At 41.3% G+C, this 20,623-nt stretch overlaps 1 protein-coding gene across 19 annotated transcripts in view; it reads left to right on the top strand.

Moving 5' to 3' along the window:
- Nucleotides 1–20,623, top strand: part of PARD3 (par-3 family cell polarity regulator) — a 664,605-nt gene that overhangs the window by 548,985 nt on the left and 94,997 nt on the right. The window contains exon 23 of one of the 19 annotated variants that reach the window (XM_042991421.1): nt 18,602–18,681. The exons of 17 other annotated variants lie outside the window; for them this stretch is intronic. In XM_042991421.1, the coding sequence (XP_042847355.1) occupies nt 18,602–18,650 (49 nt within the window). In that variant the 3' untranslated portion in view covers nt 18,651–18,681. Of the gene's footprint in view, nt 1–6,519; nt 6,786–18,601; nt 18,682–20,623 lie in introns of those variants that run through there. One more of the 19 variants, XM_042991420.1, reaches the window with a different exon arrangement.

The following is a 20,623-nucleotide window of genomic DNA, read 5'->3' as shown; positions in this document are numbered from 1 at the left end:
AAATCATTTAAGAGAGATGTGATTTACCAATAGTTTTCCCATTCTATCTATGGCTTGTCAATTTTTTCTTTTAGAAAAAACTTTTAATGTTTATCTTTGAGAGAAAGAGACAGAGCCCAAGTGGGGGAGGAGCAGAGAGAGAGAGGGAGATACAGAATCCAAAGCAGGCTCCAGGCTCTGAGGTGTCAGCACAGAGCCTGACACGGGCTCACGAATTGTGAGATCATGACCTGAGCTGAAGTCGGACACTTCACCTGACTGACACCTGACTGAGCCACCGAGGCGCCCCTTTTCTTTTTTTTTTAATACCCAAATATCCACCCTACAGTCTACAATTAACATTTTTTTTAAATTGGGATATAATTGACATATAACATTTTATTAATTCCAGGTATACAGTATAACAATTTAATGTATGTATCTGTTGCAGAATGATCACCACAACATATTTAGTAGTGTCCATCACCTCACAGTTACACTTTTGTTCTTGTGATGAGGATTTCTAAGATTTACTCTTTTAGCAAATTTCAAAATTATTCACACAGTATAGTCATCATGCTGTGCATTACATCCCTCTGACTTATTTATATAACTGGAAGTTTGTACCTTTTGACCACCTTCACTCACTTTGCCAATCCCCCCGCCCCCACCTCTGGCCACCACCCATCTGTTCTCTGTATCTATGAGTTCAGGTTTTTGTTTGTTTGTTTTTTAGGTTCAATATATAAGCGAGATCACATGGTACTTGTCTTTCTCTTTCTGACTTACTTCATTGAGTATAATGCCCTCCAAGGCCATCCATGCTGTCACAAATGACAGGATTTCCTTCTTTCTTATGATTGAATAAATTTGTTGTGTGTGTGTATACACACACACCACATTTTCTTTACCTTACCTCCATTGGTGGACACTTGTCAGTTTCCTTAATGAAGTACAAAAGCCCTCAATTTTGATGAATCCAATTTATCAGTTTTTCTTTGTACGGTTATACTTATGTGTCATATCTAAGACCTCTTTCCTCCACCCAAGGCCATGAAGATTTCTTCTTATGTTTTCTTCCAGGAAACTTTCTTCCAAAAGTTTCAGTTTTAGCTTTTACATTCAGGCATGTGGTCCATTTTGAGATGATTTTTGTGTATGGTATGAGGAGTAAGGAGCTGAAGTCACCTCGTGTACACATGGATGTCCTAGATAATAATTAAGTCAAAATACTTAAGACTGCATGACAAAGTTCCATTCCTCCTGTGGAACCTGTCTTGGATACTTAAGGTTTTTTGTGATGTTTTCTGTGTTCTCACTTCTCCACTCTGATAGAATTTGTTCCTTCCCTATCTCTTTGTTCTTCTGTCTAGTGTTGAATGTAGAACCCTCTACTGTCATGATCTACTTATGTTCGTCTCCCTCACCAGAATATGAGCTTCTTTATCTCTTTATCCTCAGTGCTCGAAACATAGTAGAACCTAAAATATTTTGGGTTGAATTTAATTAAATATCTCCTTCTGTGAAACTTGAAAATCTCCCTCTTCCTCTCCGTGTGTGTGTGTGTGTGTGTGTGTGTGTGTGTGTGTGTGTGTGTCTTTCCAAATTTTAAACCCGCTAGCATTTGAAACAACAACCACCGTGAAAAGAGTCCAGGGAACCAGCTTGTTCAGGAAAAGGAATAAATCATTCTAGCTGACAGTACCCAGATTTCTACAGGGCTGCTTTGTAGCTTTTGGAGATAGACACATGCAAAGGGACAGTGATTTGATGGGGCTTGAACAGGGTGATGGATAACTGCTACAGCCCTAATGAAATAGCATATCTATGAAAACCTGGAAACCATCAGATGACAGCAGACGCACGGCCGGTTCCATCTCTATTATTTACTCGCAGTCCTTCTGCTCTCTGTTCTGCTGAGGGCTTTCATCGTCCCTACTGATTGCAAAGATGCACCCGCTTCCGTCTCCCTGTCCTTTATACTTCCTGTTGTGGCACCTTGAAGCACAGTGTTTCTGCTCACAAGGTGACCACACAGCCAGTGCCTCAGGGATTTATCCTCAATTTTCTGCAATAAGAGATTGTTTATATTTCTTTATAATCAGGTGAGAGAGATTCTAATGACTTTCTCCACAGATATTTATTGAGGATTCAGTATGTATTATGCTCTTTGCCCTGTGTCCTGTGGAAGATACACACACACACACACACACACACACACACACACACACACACACACACGGCCTGGTTCTTCCCCCAAGGGGAGTTTTCAATGTGTTTAAAACATTGATGAAAGAAGAAGAAATACTGGTAATATTGCTCCAATTCCCCATGTGCCTCTGCAAAATCTTGTGAGATTTTCCCAAATCCAGCTGAGAAATAATCTTTCCATATTGTCAACTTAAGCAGGATTCAGTGAGCAATGTATTTGGATATTGATCTTCTTAACTATGTCTTATGAAAAGCTTTTAAGTCAATCTCTTAAGGTTTGTTGTCTCGAGACAGGAATATAAGGGCAGTAATGATCCTAGGATTTGGCATAGGCTCTCAGAATGAGACTTCTCCCTCCTGAGGCTGACCGACTCAGAGGTTTGATCGTATCAAACTGTAGGGATCAAGTATATTCTCAAGGTTTCAGAACAAGCTCTTTAATATCCACCTTTATTTCCTCACCTTTCATCTACTTTAAAATACGCAGTTTAGAATAATGATGAGGCTGGGATTTGGAGCCATAAAGTCCTGGGTTGGAATCTTGGGCTGTGTGTCCTTGTGCATGTTACATGGTATCTCTGAACCCCAATTTCCTGTTTTGTGGAAATGGGGTTCACGTCTGTCGCAGAGAGGTTTAAAGGCTAACTAAAGAATATGGAGGAGTTGTGTAGATCTGAACCTAGTGCATAATAAGCTAATAAATGGCTGTCGTTGTTAATGTTTTTAACTACTTCTGTGCTGACTTGAAATTGATCATGTTAAGCCTGTATGATCTCTCCATAGCTTTATGTGCCTCATATAGTGTTCCTTGCTTTGAGTTTTTTGTATGTATGCTTTACATTTCTTATTAGACAAATAACATTACAGATACAGTCAGATTTGTCTCCCATTCCATTCATCTTTCCCCCTTAAGCCTTCTCCTCCTCTGGTCCATTTTTTAAAAAACTAACTCCCAATAAATTGGGGCGCATGGGTGGCTCAGTCAGTTGAGCATCTGACTTCGGCTTAGGTCATGATCTCACAGTTTGTGAGTTCGAGCCCCACATCAGGCTCTGTGCTGACAGCTCAGAGCCTGCTTCAGATTCTGTGTCTCCCTTTCTCTGCTCCTCCCCTGCTCACACTTTGTCTGTCTCCCTCTCCCTCAAAAGTAAATAAACATTAAAAAAATTAAAAAAAAACTCCCAATAAATTAATATTGATTCAATAATATAGAATATATAATCCATATTCAAGTTCCCCCAACTAGTATAGTTTGGGATCCAAGGTACAGTTAAGTTTTATGCATATCATTGCAATGTGTTTTTCAGTTTCTTGTCATCTAAAATATTCCTTCTTGAGGTGCCTGGGTGGCTCAGTTGGTTGAGCGTCCAACTTCAGCTCTGGTCGTGATCCCACATTCATGGGTTCGAGCCCCGCGTCGGGCTCTGTGCTGACAGCTCGGAGCCTGGAGCCTGCTTCGGATTCTGTGTCTCCCTCTCTCTCTGCCCCTCCCCTGCTCATGCTCTGTCTCTCTTTGTCTCTCAAAAAAATAAAGTCAAACGCTAAAAAATTTTTTTTGAAATAAAATATTCTTTCTCTCCTCACCCTCTTTTTATTTCTTTTGACGGTGCTGCTGGTATAGAGTCTGAGCCAGTTGTTTTATAGTGTTTCATAGTGTAGATGTGCCTGGGTGTTTCCTCATGACCCAGGAGCACTGTGAGATGATGGGAGTGTGGTCTGCAGGTGTGGGTGCATGTGCTACTCTGCCCCTTGCTTCTCTTCGACGTCACATGCACTCCCCAATCTTTGGGAACCTGCTTCTCATCTAAAACAGGAGACCTATAACATACACTATGGGGGATGGTTAGGAGTTCCCAGTGAGATGATTTAGACAAAGGTCAGTAATTCTAGGCACATGGTAGACCCCCCAAAAGGCTTTCAGCATCTGAATAGCAGAGAGCTGTTGGTCAGATAGGGGAGAGGAGAGCCTAGCAGGACCACAGAGGATGGGAGTGGAGAGCATCCTAAATTAGAGCTGTCCAGGGTAGCATGTGCTTTGGAGGGCTAGGTGTCTTGTTTCACTTTCTTGGATTTATCCTGTGTGATTTGGGGTCCAGAAGGAGCGGTGCAGCTGAGACACTGGAGCAGTAGACTGAGGCAATGGATTCTGAATGCTTGTGTGAGCAGAAGAGCTCTCTTCAGGGTTAAAAGTTAGGTAAGGGCCTTGCTGGTGGCTTCTGTCCCCAGAGCTCAAGTGCTGTCCATCCTGGGCCTCTGGCAAGCTCCTTCTGGACACCCCAGATGCTCGCAGACCTGGGATAGCTTTCTGGAAGGTAAGGAACAACTCTCTCCCTTCACCACCACCAGATGGATCTCTCCCTCTCTCAATATATTATTATCCTAGTTATGCCAGAAAGCTGCTGCTGTGACTGTTGCTTCTGTTATCACATTTATTGCCAGAGCACTAGCATATATAGAGGGTTCCAAATCTTTACGGTGTCTCCCGTGTCGGAGCCCAATGTTGTCAGTCTCCTGGAGGAGGGGCCGTGTGCTCTATTTCTGCCGCGTTCAGCAAGAAGGGCAGCTCCTGGTCCTTCCTTGGGCAAGCCTCAGTTTGCCTAGGTCACGCCAGGGACAAAGACTTCCGCTCAGATCACTGACTCATGCTCAATTTGAGCTACGTACTTTGTGAGGCCCAGTGCAAAATGAAAACTCTAGGTCCTTTGTTTAAAATGCAAGAAAAAAGTGCTATTAAAAGTATAAAAATAGAAAGCTTTTTCTTTTCTTTTACAGTTTCTTTTCTGGCCTGTCATGAGGTTTTTAATTCACTATGGAATGTTGTTCTAAGTAGAGAAACATTGAAGTTTTAAATTATCAGCATGGATTTTACTGTTCATCTTTGTAGCATGCAATGCCATTCTCTTTGTTATGGTAAAATCCACGTAACATAAAATTTGCCAATCTTAACCATTTTTAAGCTCAGTAGTCCTAAGTGCATTCACATTGTTGGGATTAATGCCACTTTTAAATACAAATGCAAAAGGATTTAACTTGCATGCCGAATCACTGAAATGACCTAATTTGTGCTTCATAGCTCATACATGCATACGTACTGCCTTGTCAACCAAGTAGTGAAACGTCACACAAGACTAACTCAACTGATGATACTCTCTTCTTGATAAGCCCACACTCCACTCATTCTCTACCCTTGACTTACTGTCGAGTAAGGAAGGAGTGAAAGGTCACTCCATCTTTCCCTTTCCGTCTGTGCCATCCTTTACAGTGTGTTTGGCTAATTATGGAAATGAACACAAGTCAGAAAGGATATGATAGGGCTCCTTGCTCATTTCTGTTTCTCGGAACACCACTGCCTTCCTTCTGCATCCAAAGCAGGTTCTGGGAAGAGCAGCCCCTTGGGGTGGTAGCACCTCGGCTGGACTCCCACATGTCGCAGGCCCACCATCCATCGAGAATGGTAAGGGCTGATGGGGCGCAGAGAAACCACACAGCACATGTGCGTTGCAGGATCTCTGCTCCTCACATACTCCGTGGTCCCATCAGACTCCACTTCTACAACACAAGTTCAGATAAATTAGTAAGGATTTCAGGACAGTGACAGCAGAGCCCTCTGCCCAGGCTGCACCAGGAGCTTGGCCCTGCTCATGGTAGATGTTTTACACAGCATTTCAGGAAGGAAGGATACTAAGGGACTCCACATGCCCCTTCAGTCAGACCACGTGGAGTCCTGTGGTCTGTCCTCCAAAGTCTGGCCTTTCTTTCTTTCTTTCTTTCTTTCTTTCTTTCTTTCTTTCTTTCTTTCTTTTTTTTTAATGTTTACTTTTTATGTATTTTGAGAGCACATTTTGAGAGAGAGAGGGAGTGCACAAGAAGGGGAGGGGCAGAGAGAAAGGGAGACAGAGAATCCCAAGAAGGCTTGAGATCACGACCTGAGCCAAAATCAACAGTCAGATGCTTAACTGACTGAGCCACCCAGGTGCCCCCTGGCCCTGCTTTCACTCCACTCCATTTCTCCCTGCTGTAAGCTACCTCCTGGAATCCCAGATGTGATGTGCTAAGTGCCTAGGACAGGATTGGACTTGCTTTATTCATCAGAATACACTTAACGAATCCAAACTGTTTATAAGATGTGGAAAGCATTAGTTACCCGATGAATATTTTACTGAGTGTGTCATGGGAGGTGCAAATAATATTCACAACTATGACCTGAGAAGAAAGTGTCATCAACCCATTTTACAACTGAGGAGATCGAGGCCCCACATAGGTAGAATGGAGTTCGGCATTCCTCAGTTACATTACAACTCTCCCACCCCACCCGTATTCTGGTTTCAGAGCTTTGTCAGTCATCCCTAATCAGAGGGTGAAGAGAATCCCTTCGTCTGCCACAAGTCACCAGCCCCATTAGAGGCAGTTCACGTTTGAGCATCAAACCATGCAGGTGAAAGGCACGCCGGTGTGAGGTACCAGGTGCAATCCAAGTGGAAGAACGTACTCATTATTTTGAAGGTTGCAAATGGATTTCAAAAGCGGGACTGTCCCTTTCGCTCACTTCTGGACATGAAAGTGCGCATTTTTCACAACGTATTTCTTCAAAAGCTATCAGAAGCTTCATTTTTTTTTTTTTTTTTAAAAAAGTGCAGTGTGTCCCTCCCCATCATCTCTGTAGTTCCCCTGTGGCTGAACATTTTAATCAGCTGTTTTTGTGCTTTAAAGATTTTTCACTTGATTTACAACTTGTAGGAGTGGAGTCGCAGTGAGTAATCAGGGAGAGCGCCATAAAGAGGACAAAAGGAAGGTGAAACACAGCGTTAATAATTTAGTTTCAATAACCTTAAAAGGTTTACTGTTCACTTTTAACCTTGTATCCCAAAAAGCAAGCTACTGCAGTGAATCATAAAAATGTTTCTTTTAATTTGCAAGTCATTTATTTAAGTATGCTTACAGGGACTGATGTATTCCTTAAACAAAAAGGTCAAGAAGTGACAGCAGCTGCTTGACGCGGTTCTGGCTATTTGAGATGCCTTTGATGGGACAGGTTTAAAGTCTGTAGAGCCTTGTTTTCAAGGTTTATGGATTATTACAGCATCAAGTTATTAATTTAATAACATTTTAGATAGTACTGGGCAAATCAAAAGAAACTCAGCTGTCAAAGAGGCAAGAAGAGCATAGAAGTGATCTTTGAGGAGGACAAATTGAGGAAGAGATCTTCAGGTGATATTTAACACCTGATGTCAAAAGTAGGGGGCAGGCTGGGGTCATGCTTGGTGAGGAACTTTAAAACACCTGCAAACTAGAACTTTAACATCTCAGGAGGACTGCTAAATTAACAGAGAGACTTTCCACCCAGATCTCATTACCAGCCCTATTAAAACAATCCCCCTTGTACATTACACTACACTGTGGCACAGAAAATCACCAGGTGCATAAAGGTGCACTTTGTTTCATAATTAGGGGGGATGCATGTTCCAGCTAAAGTGAAAGAGCTAACGGCATATTTCTTCAGGGTTCTTTCTCCTCTTTAATTAAGAATATGTACCATAAATAAATGGAACCAGTTTTTTTCCCTAGAATTCTTATTTTTCTGGTATAATAGGATTTGTCATTATATTATTTCTCAGTTTCTCAGGAAGTATTGTACAACACTTCCTCCTGCCTTGCCTTCCCCACAGTTGGGAGATAAGCCTCCTAGCATTGCCTTGTATGATTAACCTTGAAGAACAAGAGAGGCTGAGATTATCTAGAAATCCAGAAGAAAGGTTACTAGATCCTTTCATTTTGACCTTACTGTTTTAAATGGGCAGACCCAACTGAAAAGGGGAACTAATAATTCCTAAACCTTCAGTGTATTTTGCTTTTAAAAAAAAATTTTTAATGTTTATTTTTGAGAGAGGGAGAGAGAGAGAGACAGAGTACGAGCAGTGGAGGGACACAGAGGGAGAGACAGAATCCAAAGCAGGCTCCAGGCTCTGAGCTGTCAGCACAGAGCCCAATGTGGGGCTCAAACCCACGAACCGTGAGATCATGACCTGAGCTGAAGTCGGATGCTTCGCCAGCTGAGCCACCCAGGTGCCCCCAGTGGATTTTGATTTTTTAGGTGAACATTTAAAGTGGGCTTGGCCTCCTTCTTTAGGTCTGTGAATGCTATAGCTACTTTTTTTGGCCCACCTCTGCCATTTCCTACTGCTGTAATACGAACTGCTTCTTCAGTGTTCGCTGATGGGCTTGGGAGTCCGGAGAGCTGAAGTGCAGCAAGAACTTGGGCAGACAGCCAAAGCCTTCTGGTGTGTTATCTGGTCCAGTTCTGTTCTTTCACCTTCTCAACTGGATACCCCTACAGTCAGGGCCTCCAGGACCCCTTTTTGCACCTGTTAGAAAAGACACCCCTTCCTCCAGAATCATTATTTCCTCTCTGTGTGGCATTTTACTAAAACAGCATACTTATTGTCACTTGCCATAAAATCGTCACCACAGTTGCACATTGGCATTGTCTGTGATGCAAATGGCGCCCACTTAGTATGGCATGCTTATGCAGTGCGCAGCCTGGGCATCTGTATGAGATAAGAATAAAGAAATTATGAAAAAAGCTTCAGAATAAAAATCCTGGGTCTGCTGCTCACTAGCCATGCAGCCTTGAGCAAACTGTTCAGCCTCTGGGACTGTTTGCTTATCTGTTAGAAATAAGAACAGCACTTCCCGGCCAGGTAAGTATGAGTGCCACATGCACACACAGAGCAACATTAGCTTCTGTCTTCTCTGTTGTCAGGGCTTTCAGTACTCACTACATGAAGAGAGAATTTTGATACTTGCTTTACAAATTTTCCTATCAGAGTACTCTTTTTTTAATGTTTATTTATTTTGAGAGAGAGAAAGGGGGGGGGGAACAGGGGAAGGGGCAGAGAGAGAGGGAGAGAGAGAATCCCAAGCAGGCTCTGCACTGTCAGCACAGAGTGTGATGCGGGACTCCATCCCACGACCCTGGGATCATGACCCGAGCTGAAATTACAAATTGGACGCTTATCTGACTGAGCCACCCAGGTGCCCCCCTACCAAAACACTCTTGATTGGAGAGAGAATCACTTCAGATTGTGATGGGCTCCACTGAAAATAACTGTTTTATATTTATAACTCTTTTATATTTTTGCTGTTGATATTTCTAATGTCTGTTTTGGGGGGGGGGGTGTTACTCTGAATGCTTTCTATAAGGCAGAAAAGTTCATCATTATGAATCCTAGCTTGTCACCATTTTCTTTTAGATTAATAAAAAGTGAGGTTTAACAAATGAAATTTTGATAAAAATTGTCTTACAGTGCTGAAATTCAGGCACCTACCAATGAAGCAAATTGTTCAGCATCAGTGTCTAGTATTTAATAAGTTATTTTGTCCTTGATGGACTAGCATGTGTTACCCTGATATGTGGTCTTGTGTGTTAGCTTCACATAAGGCCTCAGGAGACTAGAATTTGGGAAATAGTTTGTTCACATGTCCCCTTGTCCACCTTGTCTCCCCCCTGAAGAAGGCATTCCAAATGTTGGGCCCTCACTGCACTGTTACTGAATCTCATAAGCATCATGAATTGTTACTTTTCAGGGCTCTTAGTACTGGCCACCAGCATTGACTTGATTTCTTCCAATTGAACTCTCATGTCTTTTGTGTCTTTTGGTTGGAAATTTCTTGAATGCTTCACATCTTCTGTGAGCTTCCCTTTCAACCCATATTTGGCATGGCTTCCTCACTGTCTGGCCTTAGAAAATGTTGGGTTAGTTTAGTTAAGTACAAGATCCAAAAGCAGAGACCTAATCTTAAAATATCTTTATGATGTGTTATTCTCAGATGCCACTGATTAGAGAACAAATTCATTTTTTCTCATCCCCATCGTCTTTCTCCTTCTGCATCCCTAATCCTCCCTGTCCTCCTCATCCCCATCCACCATGCCCTCTACCCTCCTCCCTGCCCTCCCTGCCTTCCTTCTCCATCCCATACTCCCTGCCCTCTCCTTCCATAAGGTAAGATTATATCACTTATTACGAAAGTCACTTTAAGGATGACAGTGATAATAAATTGTTATTTCCGAAGGTTTACAGAAGTATTGGTCTTATACAAATGGAGTCTTTTTATGAGTGTGGAAAACGATCTGTGCCCTTCTTATTTTGATAAATCAAGGACAGCATGAACCAGTGCTACAGGCAGTATCACGTACTTAGCACTCACTGTCTTCCAAGTGATGACAGTAGTATCTAGCTCTGCCTTCCTGGAGAAAGCCAGCGAGCGCCCAGGGAGGGGACAGCAGTGAGGTGGCTTATGCCAGCCCTCGAGGGTGATGTCTGAAGGAGGACCAGAATTCCCGGATTTCAGACTCTGATCTTCCATGCTGGAAATAATTCCTGATCACCTACAGGAGTCTAAGGAACAAGAATGATGCTTTGATGGGTAATCATAACTAAAGAAGCCATTTGCCCAATATATAGTTAAAGAAGAAACAAGTATTTATTCAAAACGAATAGTTTCTTTTTCTCAGAAAAATGCCAGTGGTTAAGGTGGGGGATAGAGTTTAAGGAAGACATTAACCCAGAACATGTGAACCAAAGCAATTCCCTCTAAAGTGTAATTGGCTGTAGTGTTAATCTCTATGTCCATAGTCAAAGAAATCACCATTATAGTTTTCACATGTGAGGGAAGTCAGAAGTGCCTTGTTTACATTACTGCCATTTATAAAACATTTAAAGCAGCTATTCTGCTGAATAAACATTCAAGAGTCTGAAGGATAAGCATATCACTTAAACTTCGTAAGACTAAACTTTCCAAACCATTTCCTGCCAGAGGGACCGAACAGCAAAATTGCAAACTCTGTGCCCTGAGATGAGATAGGCCGAATTAGATTAAGCAGCTTACTGTTGACATGTCTATTGATCTGGGTTCAGTGCAGTTTCCTGTCTCTGCCAGCAGTCAGATTGCTGTATACAATAACACAGTGGCCTGGTTTATGTGAAATTGGGGACTCCAAGCATCAATTACTCCAGGAAGGCAGTGGCACTGGGAGATAAGGTTAAGCTGCTTGCAGTGTTTAAGACTGCTAAAATCCAAGCAACATATTTGCTGTCTAAAATGTTGCTTATAAATTTGACAGTGTTCCATTTATAAAATTTCCAAAGAGATCATCCAGTGTTATTCTCTGCAGGTAGTAGTACAAATAGCATTATGAATGCTTATTGTTAAAGCAGTGTAACCCACTTACTCAATTTCATGTGTGTTTCTTAAATATTTACATCAAGGTATTGAACTGGGTGGCAGGACGTCAACAATGGTATGGAGCCATCTTAGACCATCAGCTGTGCCCAAATGAGAGAATGTAGTTAATGTAAGAAATAAATGTCAGCCATTTGATGCGAATATTTTGTTTTCTTTTTTTCTGGGACCAACTGAATAGATTTAGTCAATTGCCTTCTTGTATTTCTAATACCCACTCGTATGTTTTTAGAGAGTACTTACTTTCCTAATGCTAAATATTACATCTATAATGCAAAAAGCATGGAGAATACAGAAAAGCACAGTGGAAAACACAAATGTCATCACCCAATGATAATTATTTTGTTCTTGGATACAAATATTTCAGGTATTATTTTAAAATATGTGACTCGCCTTCTCTCCCCCCCCCCCATATCTTTACTAAGCACTTATTTACAGTTAGAATATAATTTGTTTTTCTTTTCTTTCTTCTTGAGGTATCACTTTTCTTAGAAGGTTCTTACCTCTTACTTTACTTCAAACATTACAGAAAGGATACAAGTCGAGCCTACGTTTACATACTTCTGTAGAGAGTGACAGAAAGATGTTTTTTAATCCATGGAGGTGGAAATCTTAAAAAATTCTTGATGGATCAGCTCTTTACATCTGTTCATACAAGTTGTTTCGTACGTGAAATGTAACTCCCTATTCCTATAAGAAATGTTCAGAAAGCAAGTTCTATGCTCTCTGCTAAGACCTATGTGGTATGAATTGGATAAAAGGATACATTTTTGAAAGTGACATTTCAGCTTGCCTATCATGGCATTTTATGTATTTTTCAATATACATTTATCTCAGAAATATCTTCCTTACTTTATTACAGGTAGAAACAGAGTTTCATATAAAACTTAGGAAATCCCTTAAATACAGCACTGATGAAAACCAGACTTGGAAATGTGACAAGTCAGGGCACATTTTACTAATTTAATTGTATTTTCCAGGTTGACCTCCTGAGATTGGTACTGTCCTCAATAAGGCTCTGCAACATTTACACCGTACTTTTCCATTTTATATCTTCCAAGAGTGATACAAAATGAATGTATTTAAAATGTATTTAGCATTTATTGGCATAGTTTTAGGTTTTATCTTTTAATGGGATTTTAATTGGCTTTATTGCAGGATTTATGCAAGGTGCCTGGAATGCCAATAGGCGAGAGGGACCTAATAAGTAAAATGGGCCATTACAATTAATGCTAATATGACATCTGTTAGCAAAGCGAGTGGGTTAACTTCCTGACTGGGCCTGATACTTAAAGGAAACCAGGCCTGATCATTTTAGGTTTGGGGAGTTGCCTAGACTGTTTGAAATGCTGAAGACTCATGTCATAGTCTTCTTTTAATTGAAAAGTCCTGATCATATGAAGGTCCCAATTACCTTCAAAATACCACTTTCTGATATTAGACTTATCCTAAGAAAGACTCGTGAAAGGCCCTCCATATAGGGAGGTTACTTTTAGGCATTCATTATATGACAGACAAAATATAAACATTTTTTCCCATTTACATAGTGGGTGGCAACAAGGAGGAGGGCTGATGGGAGGAGGCTCATGAGCCATTCTCTCCTGTGTGCACAGAACAGGTACCCCTAACTCACATTGTGTGATGCTGTAGAGGTCTTTGTGGTCAATTTACCTTGTCACTGTGATGTGGAAGGAAGAATTACCAACCGTTTTCATAGGAATTGCATGTGTAGCCACATTGATAATGCCAGTGACTTTAGTATGATTCTCTGAAATCATAAACACCCACCTGCTCCCAACTTGTAGACCCCAAAGAGGTATAAATTAAGGCACTCTACTTATTCAAAAAAGTCTATGTGTAAAAATCAGCATGAAAAGTTACCCTGTAAAAAGTCAAAATAAGCTGAAAAATGTGTAACAGAAGAAAGTCGGTGGTTTGTCATCGTCAAATGAAACAGTCCGAAAATGTGGGATTGAACTGGCTGCTTCACCTCTCGCCCTGTGAGCTACCCAAGGGCTGGTACCTTGCCCTCATCTCTTTTATTTACATACCCATCTTATCTCTACTCCAGGATGGTGAATCCTTTGAGGACCTCTTCATATCCCCCACAGAATCTAACCAAACAGGAGACCATATACTTAGAATCCTCAGTAAACACTTATTTAATCATTGACTTGAATCAAGTTAGGCCAGTAAGTTTTCTATGTCCGGGTAGAATGTAGGGAGTGAGGACAAAATAAAGGTTGACTTCATCTGATGGAAGACTTGGTAGGGGAATGGGACAGATTGTAAGGGCCTAAAGTGGAGTGAAGAGCATAAGAGAAGCCATTGATTGAAGGTTTAGGTTAATTTAATTAAGGGTGGAATAGAAGTGGAACGACAGGGCTTTCAGGATTCTTGTGAACCTGTGAACCTTTCAGGATTCTTGGTGGGAGTGGTGTTGAAGACCTCTCTCCTGGACTCTGCTAAGAGCTTCCTAGTTGGTTTTAGTCACCAGTTTCTCCTCTCTCCAGTCCATCCTCCGTATGGTGTCACTCTTGATTCATGAACAGCCTTTCTTAGCCCATTAGCTAAAGGATTGTATCCAGGCATCTTAAACTCTTACTGTGAACGTAGCACTGTCACCCCACTGCTGCAGCCTCTCCCTGGCACCCCCTGTAAACTCTCCCACCGACTTTCCACTGTCCCCTATTGCATGAAGGGCTAAAGGACATACAAGGCATGTCTTGGCCTTGTCTGCCTTATGGTTTTAACATTTTATGGTTTTACATTGGGAGTTATTTCCCTAAGTGAGGTTCTGAATATCGTTGTAGTCCTCATAGCCAAGCAGAGTATTCTCACTTCTGAATGATGGAAACAAAGCTGGAAAAAAGAAAACAGAAAACAAAATCATGATGCCAATTTGGGCTAAAAGAGACTGCCACCAGGGATCAGGCTAAAACAATGGAAAAGTCAGAAGGCGGCTTAGGGAGGTGTTGACAGCCACAAGATCCAAAAGAATGGGCCAAGGTTAACAGGACTTCAAATCCTGGCATGAGTTTATTGAGATACTTTTAACATATATTGGTGAAGTTGTAGGAATGTAGGGAAATAAAAGTATGGGGAAGGAATACTAATTACGGTTATCTGATTTCCCAGTATGGCTCAACAGATAGCATCATAAATTAAGCTAGGTGATAGTGATTTGAGCACACTTAAGTAGAATGGGCAGAAATATGCACGGGAGCAAAATACAGGCCAAAAATACACAGGAGCAAAAAAGAATTTTTTTTAATAAATTCTAAATAAATAACATGCTACATGATATAACACAAAGTGGACTTTCCCGTTGATGGAAAGGAGGAAATGCAGTGTTCCTTGCTCTTTTTTTCTTATTTCTGCCTCTTTTTTTTGGCTTTGCCATTGTCCTCTCTCCTGTCTGCTTACACGCCCTCCCCAGATTCTGAGCATTTCTAAGTGTACAGTCATTTCCCGATATCATGACTCTGAACTTAAAGAGGAAACACCTACTTTGTAGAAGGTGTCTTGGTAGAGAGGAAAGGGCCTGCCCACACTTTGGGGTCAGATGGGCCAGACTGAGCCTACAGCTTTACTCAGCCACTTCCTGTCTTTAGGGCCCTTGACATGTTTCCATATCTATTGGTTGGGGGCAATTACACTGACCTCACAGAAGTGTAAGAATTAAGGGTCAAGGGAAGAGAATGAACATTTATCAGTATTTATAATGTGCCAGTCATAGGTCAAAGGCTGAAGGGCTGCGTATGCATTCTCAGCTCTCATGACAACCCAGTGAAGTAGGCATGATTAAACAAAATAACACATGTAAAGACCTTGGTATAACAAGTAGGGAACAGTACATTGTCACCTCCTAAAATTGGGGAGGAGCCAGATCACAGCAGGGATTGGCACCATACCCCATACTGTCACACTATGTTGAAAAATTAGGTCAAAAAGCAATTGTCTGTTTCTGAATAGTATTGTGCGCTGAATTGTAGTTTTCTTAGGAATCAGATGGTTGAGATCATTCCAGCCCACTGCATGTCCCGGGAAATGAATCCAGGCTGTGGCTGTAATGGCAATGAGGTAGGATGCAGAGGTGAGGTCACTCCTGTTTCACAGTAACAGCATCTTCTCAGGTAGCAGGTTTGTGATAATTAATATCTATTATGTCAGTCAAGAGAGAATGATAAATTATTTGTTTACTACCAATGGGTATATCTTTCTTCCTTGTATGTAGAAAAGCTGTAACAACTTGAGCTGTTCCAGATGCTACAGAAGTCATAAGCTTCAATGCAGGGATGGTATCCTACAAGAAATCTTTCCATCTCCACTGGTCTCATCAAATTCTTATCCAACATTTACATGCAACATATATGGGGCAATCCACCCATGAGAGAACAGTTCTGATTTATGTTAACATATCACTGAGAGATTAAACCACAGCCTTGATGAACAGAGGAAAGAAAGAAAACCTGAATACAGAGGACCCTTGAACAACATGGTTTGAACTGTGTGGATCCACTTGCATGTGGATTTTTTGGGGTGCAGTACAGGACTGTAACTGTATTTTCCTTGTGATTCTCTTAATTACATTTTATTTTCTCTAGATTACTTTAAGAATACAGTATATCCTACATACAACACCCAAAATGTGTGTTAATTGTTTATGTTATCAGTAAGGCTTCTGGTCAATAGTAGGCTAGTAGTAGTTAAGATTTGGGGGAATCAAAAGTTATACATGGATTTTTCAACCACACAGGGGTCAGCACCCTAACCCCACATTATTTAAGGGTCAACTCTACTGCTATTCCTCCAGTTTCTCCTCTCTTTCCCACCCACAACATGAACACACATATGCACAACATGTACAACATATGGACGGATGCGCACACAACTCATATTTACATTGATCGTGGTAACAGAGGAGATATGCAAGATAGTTTCTTATGTTATGTGATGGGAAATCCTCAGTCCTGGCCTTGCACATATCACACCAAGACAATATCATGCGAATGTTCACAATTTGACATAACTTCTAAAAAAATTCTTCCTATCCTTGCAATATGTGGATACTTTTAGAAAGATACATGTTAAAAAGTCAGTGAATCTAATCTGCGCTAAGTAGGATTTTTGGCAACTGAGGGTGAAGGTTACGCACGAATGATAAACTGGTTACCTGTTTTGGATTTCTGTCTATAAACGTCTTACCCCATACGGTTTTTATCATTACCACAACTCTGTGATTAAAATGATAATGTTAATGATAACTAATTATGATAACTAACATTTATTTAGTGCTTTCTCTTGCAAGAATTTGTATACATTCCCTCAGATTTCACAGCATCCTTGTGAAGTGGACACTATAAACAACAACAACAACAACAACAACAACAACAACAACAACAAAAACACTTTGCAGTACACAGCATGTTTAGAGACCTAGAGAAATGGCTTAGCCAAGCTCCCGGAGCTACCAAGCAGTGGAGTTAGCATTTGAAGCCATTGGAACCCATGTCTCTCAGACTCCAGCATCTTTGTTCCTAGTTAAGAAAATGGAGTTGAGAAATATTTTCCCTGTTTATAAAAGGTGTTAAATTTTTACTCCCAGGGCAGCTCCTCCCTGTTAGTGTTTAACATTAATATTAATATTATTTCACAAAGGACAGAATCAGCTATGCTTTGCTGCTCAGAACGCTTCCTTGCCCAAGTTCTAACACTGGCACTGATCATGCTTCCATGTGACTTCTACCCCTCCTTCATTTCTGGAACGTTTAATAGCATGACATTGAGAGAAGTAATATTGAATCCTGACAAATAATCGCCCAACCAATATTCTGCTAGACTTCTTGATGAGAAGATGTTTCCTACAAACTGAAGTTTGTTTTTCATTAAAACAACCAGGACATTCATATGCTGTTCATCTCTTGACCCAAGAAATGCAATTTAAAAGAATCAGGGATTCTTAGGTTACTGATGTGGAAAGAACATTTGAAGTCATTTTCCCCCTTTTCTAGTTCATTTTAAATGACAGAATTAAGGTTTCCTTTGTTTTACCTTTTTTTGGGGGGGGGTCAAAATGTATGAAAATTTAGTGTGCATTAAAGTGGTTATCCTCAAATAATATTAATTTTGTCCTTTGGTCAAAATATTCGTATTTCTGAAAGTTTAAGGAACTTGAGATATTTAAGTTCTTGGAGAAGTGCTAAAGGGTCTGTTTTTTACAGAGGTTTCAAACCGTCACCGTTCATTAAAAAAATTACAGAATCCCTTTACAATTTTTTAATTGTTTATTTATTTAGATTTGAGAGAATGAGAGAGAGAGCACAAGCAGGGGAAGAGCAGACAGGGAAGGAGAAAGAGAAAATTCCAAGCAGGCTCTGCGCTGTCAGCACAGAGCCCGATGCGGGGCTCAAACCCATGAACTGTGAGATCATGACCTGAGCCAAAGTCGGACGCTCAGCCAACTGAGCCACCCAGGCACCCCTACAATTTTAAAATATCAAAACCTATGCCTGTCAGCATCTGAAAGGCGCCCAGAGAGCGTGTCCTGAACCCCGCTGGTAGCTACAGAGCAGCCTGGCATTCTGGTGGCCTTTGGCTCCTTGGGGTTTGTATGTGAAGCTCTAAGGTGGATGCTGTTAAAGCATCGAGGCAGTAAAGGTCTGATTGCTGGAGATGGGCTCACTGCTCCTGCTCACTGCTCTGTTGCCCTGAGGGAGGAGTACTGGGGAACAGGCCTGCCATGCACCACGCATTCCTGTTGCCACCCTTGCTATGACTCTTTCCTGCCTTATCCGTTATCTTTCACCCTGTGCAAAATGAGACTCCCGAGAAATCCTCTCTCAGTGTGCCTGTGCCACTAGGTGTGGTGTATTAGTAAACAGTCTTGTTAAAAATGAATTTAAAGGCCTGGCACACCCCAGTGGTGTTGGCAAGGATTTGAAGGTAGAGGACAGAGGGATAGCATTAGCATTATTTTTATGAGAACTCACTAATATTACCGTTCTCATCTTGAACAACTGAACAGTCATACGCAAAACCTCTGTAATTCAGCTCAGCCTCCCACATTGGGGCCGCCTGCAGGCAATCTTCACTTACACGTCATCCTTATTGTCAGTTACTTTTCTTTGCTAAAATACTTCTTTAATGAATGCTATTATTTGCACTTTAGAGAACGGCTCATTATTCCTGATTTGACTTGTGTCCATGATGGCGACTGAATTCTTAAAAAGATGATACATGTAAGAAAAAAGGTAAATTTTATGTTCATGGCTATGTGTCTCTAAAAAATGCAGTTCTGCTGACTTACAGCTAAAAGCAGCTCATTAATTAGCAAAAGTACTTAGAATTGTTTTACACCATAGAGAATATTTAAGCATTGAAAAATTGGAGAAGTATGTTCTTTCCGTGAGAATCCCAGGCATATTTTGTCCAGAGAGAGCTCATTACTTTTTCCTCTGTTATACAAAGTTAGACCATGGCCTCTTTTCACATAAAATTTTTACTTTCTGAAAAAGGACAGGAGGCACACTTTTTTCTTTTTACATCAGCCATTCAGAGTTTACTAATAATGCTTCCGTGTCCACTCTGGAGGGAATTTAAATCACCTTAAGAACTAGAATTATACTGGTTATTTTTATTTCAAGTTGGGATTAAGAAATTTAAAATGAAAGAAACACTTTTGATAAATAGCAATTGAGAATTCCCATTAGGTTTACTGTGTCTTTATTAGTGCATGTTTTGGGGGACTTGTTAAAAAAAAGGGAAAATCATCTTTTCTTGGTTGAAGGAAGGTGGTATGTGTGTTTAACCCTTCAGCGACTGCAGGCATTATTTATGTAAGCAGCTTTGCCCTGAGTAAGTGAAACTCAATCCATGGTGTCCCAGAAGCAGTGACCTCTGACACTACCTCTGGGGGCGGAGGGCAGTTGTTCTTCACCCACCTTGGAAATGCTTTTACCAGGAACCCCAGGGCTGGGGTTTCACTTCTTCTCCACGCTGATTTGTTTACATTAAATTAGCTTGCGGGACATCAGCTATATCCTCCAGCACTTAGTGTAAGGCTGTTATTGAAAACCATGGCTGCTGTGCTTATTTTTATTTGTTACTTTTTTTTTAACCCAAGAGTTGCAAAACAGCCATTTGAATGGGAGATAATCAGAAGACTGAATCTTAATGAATTATGAGTCTCTGTATAATATAAAGAGGAAATATATTTTTGGAGCAAATTGCGGGTATAAGATTAATAAATCTTGTTTATCTGATTAAATTACAAACAGGGAGGCATTACCTGCCCCAGACTCACCAAATACACAGACTAACATACCTGCAGCCATGCACACACCATGACAGATGATGGCTTCATGCTGGGCACAAAGGAAGTGGCACCTGGGTGCCTGTTGGTTGATGAAACCTTGTAGAGTCCGCTATTGAGCCTTTTGAATTATAGGGTGGTACCACTATTTTTTCTGACTACATTCAAGAGAACTTCCTCCAGAAGCATACAAACAGGACAAAGCCTGGATCCAGTAGGAGCTTGACAAATCTCAGTAGCACAAGGAAGAGCATAAGGGGGCCATTTGGGGCTCACCCAAGGCAAAGGTAACCATTTCCTATTTTCTGACAGTGCTGGGTTTGCTGGAACACTGTCATGGTAACCAGTGACACCTGAGATCTTTAAGTCTCGTTTCCTACCCCAACGTACTACAGATCTGGCATTAGTAGCCAGCAGTGATGGGACTCCTGTCCAGCCCTGTTCTTTTCACTTGCTGTCTCTGTGCCATTATATGTGGCAGAGTGCTTGCTCCTTGTCACCCAGCAGCCTCCTCTCACACCTGCTTCTGGACCCTCCAACCCTCCTTCTGTCTTCATGAGAATGAAGTAAGAGTCCAGTGAAATATGTATGTGATTGACTATCAGGTTGTATACCTGAGCAAGGGATTTTTCACCTCCATTCCTCCCCCCCTGCCTACCCCCACCTTCACATTGGTCCTCAGCCATGACCCAGTGGGGTTTGGTGACAGCAGCCCTCAGATACCTAGCCCCAGGGGGTGGAGGGGACTCTATCCACAGTACACACCACAGTGTGCTGCTTCCTCCCAGTCGAGACAGCCACAGCAGAAACAAGCCAGAGAATCCTTGGGATCTGTTGCATTTCCTGGGCCCCAGATGAGGTTGAAAAAGCCCTGAGGAA

Source organism: Panthera tigris, chromosome B4 (genome assembly GCF_018350195.1).
Source record: "Panthera tigris isolate Pti1 chromosome B4, P.tigris_Pti1_mat1.1, whole genome shotgun sequence".
In the NCBI taxonomy this organism is placed as follows: Eukaryota; Metazoa; Chordata; class Mammalia; order Carnivora; family Felidae; genus Panthera; species Panthera tigris.
The sequence above is the reverse complement of the archived record's forward strand: the minus strand, read 5'-3'. Positions and strand labels throughout refer to the sequence as shown.